Consider the following 5847-nt stretch of genomic DNA (forward strand, 5'->3'; position numbering starts at 1 on the left):
TAAAGAAAATTAAAAAAATGTCGAAAATTAGCGATTTTTAAATTTGTAATTTTTGGGGGTATTTCCCCTGTTTACGGGAAACGAGTAAATTTTTTTCAAATTTTGAGGATAACTTCTTCGACTAGATACGATTTGTGATCTTTTGACATATTTTTCATCAATATCGGTCCAGCGAGGGCTAAGATTGAGCATTCACAAACACAAAAAAAAACACATCATAGTAAAATTAATACCTTCTCAGCTTCGCATCGAAGCTAAAACTATAATTCATACCTAAAAAATACATGCAAATATAATAGATATTTTAAATTAATATTATTAAATCATCAATGTTTTTTTGTATAGGTATTAATTTTGTTTGAATCAAAGAAATTACTTAGTTTCTTACTTGTATCATTTTTATTTTTATTTCTGATGGAACTCGATCATCATAAAATTGAAGTGCAATATTTTCAAAAGAAAGATACCAATAACTCCTAAATTAATGTATAGCGGCTTTAGAAATTACAACATCTGGGAATTCAGCTAATTATTTTAAAAAGTTATAATATTTATTTTATTTTGTTTCCTAGAATATTGAGTTGAATTAATCGTAAATGTTATCATACACAATAATCATTATTTACTATTTAGTACATTTTTATGTTGTGTAATTAATATGCTAGTGTATTTTTATAATATTTTAGTTTCAGTATTTTTTTTTTAATCTTAATTTTATACCTTTTACTCAACGTTTTAAAAATATTATGAATTTATTTAAAGCAACCTTTAAATACAATGTGAAATTTATTTAGTTGGACATGTGAATAATCAAATTGTTGCAGGTAAATTTCTATCTAACAAGTTTTAGGTATTTCTTTTGCAAATTGCGGCATGTACAATTAAATTTTTGTAAAAGCAAAAATTAGTTTTTGTAGAGATGTAATTTTATTTTGGTAAAAAGCTAGAATTCTTTTTCACGATAAGCAACATTGCATTTTAAAACTTGAAAAATTGTATACAAATTTAAGGGAATTACAAAAGTCATCAAAAAGAGTTACTAAAGAACAATTAAAAATAAATAAATGAATTCAGTAAACTATAACCTGATTTATTTGATATATTACACTTAAATGCCGTGGATATGATCACAATTGAGGATGATTAACAATTTTTAATAATGCAAAGGAAGAAAATAAGGCCTGGTTGTCTGCTTGTTACAGCTTATAAATCATTTTAAAAAGAAAGCAACGAGGATAATAATTTAAAATTAATTGAAAAACAAAAAAACGTTCTTATTTATGAATGAAAAAAATTCATAAGTTCTAATTACAGTTTATATTTTTTTTTAATATAACTTTATTATATTAACTTAAAGTTAAAACCAAAAGAAATTTTCATTACAAGCCATTAATGTTATAATGATTGCAAAAAAGCACATTGATGAATCAATAATATTAATTAAAAATAACTATTTAAGTTGTATGTATTATTTTAATACTATATCTACAAATTATATATTTTTAATTTTTGTTAGAAAATCTTAGTTTTTGAAATAAACAAAAAAAACTAAAAATCTACGTTTGGGGTCCAATTTTAAACCATTTTGCGGCACGTTTTACAGTTAATAGATATTTAAACAAAATTTTGTGAAACTTATTTTTTTTCATAATTCAAAAAAGTAGGGGGGTGTGACGATTAAAGTTCAATAGTTAATAATTAAGGGACACTCTAAATTTATGTATCTATGTGGTGTACAATATAAAAAAAAAACTTTTTTAGATCAATAAAAAATAAAAATAATAATAAAAATATATAAATAAATTGTTAATAATTAAGCCCATGGCATTTTCTTAGCAGGCCAGATGTCTACTTCTTTGTTGTATATATAATGATCATTGACCAACTGTATATTACAGCAAGGTCAGTTCGTTCCTGCTTATATAATTAATCATTGATAGATAAAAAAACATAAAAATTAACTAAGAAATAAATATAAAAATTTAAGAAACTAAACATTTTAAAAATTCAATAAAATAAATAAAGCTTAAAATACAAATGAGATCTTTATTTAAAATTATAAAAACACAACGTATCTAAATACATCAATACTAATACAATAGTATAAAATATTATAGTGACAGAGATATATAATTGAATTATTAGGATAAAACATTGCAACATGCAAATGATCATTTCCCAAAATTTATATGAACATGTATATAAATATGCACATGTGTTATTTTGTATGATTATGTATAAAATTTCACAATAATTATCTTAAATAAATATGCTCACTCACATTTAAAAAAAACCTGAAAATTACATAGTACATTTTATAAAAACTTTATCAGACAGTAGTAAAAATAAAAGTAAAAAACAATAATGTACAAAAGTGTATATGCAAATAATGGAGAAAAGCTCAAATATTAAATTATAACCGTTATTATGTAGCACCAAGGATAACAATACAGTCTGTCGAAGGGATAAAAAAATACATGTAACTTGATAGTAAACTGATAGATAACTTAACGAGTAACGTCATTATAATAATCATGATGTTAATTTATAATCATAAGGACAGTTATTATTTTAATGATTATTTTAATTTCTGAACTTATCGTAAATTCACTGTTTTATTATTTTTTATTTCTAATTATTATTTATTCATATTTGGGATTAATATTGTTCATATGACTTATTAAACTCAAAGCATAACATAGTACAAGTGTTTACTAACTGATCTTATCGCATTACAATATACTAACCGTAGAGGTCAAGTTTACATTACGACAGTTAGTATTATACGTAATTATATAAATAAATAAGTATAAATAAGTAATAATTTATAAATTAATGATAGACGCCATGAAAAAATTGTATTTTTACAAAATTATAAATATTTTTATTTTATTTTCCCGATTTCACACAAGCAAATACAAAGGACGGACTTAAAATATAAAATAAATTATATTTTCTTCTTGATAGTTCACTATACTGTCAGTCTCTGTGGTGAATAATCAAAATAATATACTCTAAGGTCAACTAAAAAATTCGATTTGATTTTTTGTTATTGAGGTAGGTGTACGACGTTATTTTCATGTTATATATCATCAATTTATTTGTGAAAACTCAATTTCTATTTTCTTTCTTTAAACAATATACATTTATAACTGTATGTACTGTAATTACTTTGGTAGTATTCGGTAGTCGAATTTGCTTCATATATTCGCTATAGATGCATAGCAAAACGACTAAGTCACTCGCTTAGAAGACTAGATTGGACACATGAATTTCAACGAATTTTGTAAACATAGGAATGATTTAAATTTTATTGCCTGTAAGAAGGGTGGAATAGTCTAACACCATTATGGTGAGTAGGTATAGTCGTGTGATTTCGGGATCTGATACCCGCAGATGGCCACTGTTGAGCGGGCATTTGAGGAGCTTTTGGTGGATTCGGAGTGTTATGCGGCATTGTTTTCCAGCTTGGAACAGAACCCGGTCGATTTCGGACGCCTCTAGGCTCTGTAAACGAGCTAAGTGAAACGTTGGTGGGTCGCATACAAGGATCCGGTGGAAGACGAGCTTTAGCGCCGGGTCCCTTGTGCCGAATAACTACGGTATCTACTGATAAATCGGCATAACTGGCTCGTCGACGATCATCTGGTGATAAGGGCGGTGGTGGAGGTGGTAGCGGCATGGTTGCTGCAGTCTCCTGACTAGAATTGGAATGGACTCCGCTAGAAGATTCGCTGTGACCACTGTATGCGGCTTGTGGTGAATGGCCAGCTGCTGATGCCTCAGACTCAGATTTAGTTTCTTCAAAGTCATCCATAGCACTAATTTTAAGACAAGACACGTTTGATGATTTGTAAATTGGATAATCTTGTTTGTTCGCCTAAAATCATTATATATATATTTATTATTAAATACTGTTTCTTTACTGTAGTTTGGAATTAATATTACATTAAGTGTTATTTTAATTTCTATATGAGGCATAGCGGGGCTAAGTGACGTAAATGTTGAATATTCAAAATAATTTTTACTCCGTCTAAATAATCTACGTACCCATGTCAATAATATGGAAATAATTTAACTTACAAACTATTTGTAAATTATAGGAACAAAAATCCAAAAATAGAGACTTGTCAATGGATTTATATTGGGAAATTGAATAGATTTTTACCCCCAAAAAATGTTTGGTATTTAGGTCGCTTTGCCTCGCCATAATTTATATATACTTCACAAATTATTTACATGTGTTTTGCTTGCATTAAACTCTGCAGCTGAACTTATATTGTCTTCAACTGGAGGTGGTGGAGGTGGCGGAGTTGCCGGTGAATAAAATAATTCTCTAGTATTGGCACTGGCATATGTTATAACACCTTCCCTTACAGTGTCTAAAAGCTGTATAAAAAATATGTAAATTGATCGTTTAATAGTAAATGAAATTAAAATCTACAAATATGTATTTACTTTGGTATCTTCTGAAGTATTATCATCACTATGGTCGTTCACGCTAGGACGTGGGATCATTGGCAATTCCCGTAACTTGGCATAATCGCCGTCATCTTCAGGACTCATTCTCCTCCGCTCCACTTTTTGTAGTGGAATTCCTCTGCAAGTGTAAACATTATAATACTAGATTCTTTAAGGGAATTTTTCATAAAAACGTTCATAATAAAATAAAAATATAAAGGGCAGTTTTCGTTTATATAATGTTTTTCCTTTGAAAGTATACTTTCAAACGTCGTAGTATATAAAAGTTATATTTTTGTTCGTAAATAAAAACGTGTTAAGCATAATACACCAACAAAACAAGAAATTGTATACCTAATAAGTATCAAATGTGGCTTAATATAATATTTTTAAGGTTGATGTTCACACTAGCAAAAAAGTAAAGTCGGATAAAAATTTATTTCATTTAATATTATATTCATTTTAAATAATTGTTATTTTTTCGTAAAATTTTAGAAATTAATCAATATTTTTGGTGTTAAACCAACTTCCTGGATGTCTACCGCAACAAAAAAATTGAAATGTTTAAATCAATTTCCTATTTTAAAATTAAACGTACCATACAGTATGGCTTATATTGTATGCTAACGTAAAAAATTTAGCTAGTTCAAATTTTAAAGTTATTTTTCTCGACTTCAAAGAAACAAAAAAATTTAAATATGTTTAACTTTTTATACTATGTCAATTAGATTGAAATAATATTTATCAAAATCAGTGCAATCCCCTTATAATAAAATAAAATACAAAACCAAGAATTTTAACACAAATTAGAATATTTTTGAATACAGTAGCTATTTTCACCATGAAGACAAAATAAAGTCCGAAATTTTTTTTTACCATAATAAAGTGTATTACATTAGCTTTAATTTAAGATATATATAAAAGTGTCAGTCTTTCCGGAACACTTTCAAAACTTAAATTGAAAAAGTTCTACTCTCTACATGCATCTTTTAGATTTGAACCCCCCTCAAATATAGGGAAATGGTCCGATTTAAAAAAACAGTATGCCGAATGAAAGCTGTATATAAATACTACTTCTCATGAAATAATTGTATTGATCCATACATTTTTCAAGTTATAGCATAATAAAGTTAAAAATGTAAAATACAAAATCGAAAATATTCACACAAAAATAGCATTTGGTAGCCATTTTTACCGTGAAGATAAAATAAAGTCCGAAATTTTTTTTTTCCATGATAAAGTATATTACATTAACTTTAATTTAAGATATATATAAAAGTGTCAGACTTTCCGGAACATTTTCAAAAGTCAAGTTGAAAAAATTAACTTTTTGTGAAAAAGTTGTCATTTTAAATCCCCCCTGTGGACAGGTAAAGGATCAAATAT

The 5847-nt window shown here is 26.9% G+C and overlaps 1 protein-coding gene across 3 annotated transcripts in view; it reads right to left on the reverse strand.

The window, feature by feature from the left end:
- Positions 1 to 2032: 2032 nt before the first annotated feature.
- The window catches only part of LOC126895156 (protein tincar), a 35159-nt gene continuing 31344 nt past the window's right edge, over positions 2033 to 5847 (reverse strand). For all 3 annotated transcript variants that reach the window (XM_050666699.1, XM_050666700.1, XM_050666701.1), the window contains 3 exons: positions 4459 to 4600; positions 4240 to 4389; positions 2033 to 3880 (listed from right to left, as the gene is read on the reverse strand). In XM_050666699.1, the coding sequence (XP_050522656.1) occupies positions 3311 to 3880; positions 4240 to 4389; positions 4459 to 4600 (862 nt within the window). In that variant the 3' untranslated portion in view covers positions 2033 to 3310. The remainder of the gene's footprint in view (positions 3881 to 4239; positions 4390 to 4458; positions 4601 to 5847) is intronic.

Source organism: Daktulosphaira vitifoliae, unplaced genomic scaffold, assembly GCF_025091365.1.
Source record: "Daktulosphaira vitifoliae isolate Bord-2020 unplaced genomic scaffold, ASM2509136v1 Scaffold_1, whole genome shotgun sequence".
NCBI classification, from domain to species: Eukaryota; Metazoa; Arthropoda; class Insecta; order Hemiptera; family Phylloxeridae; genus Daktulosphaira; species Daktulosphaira vitifoliae.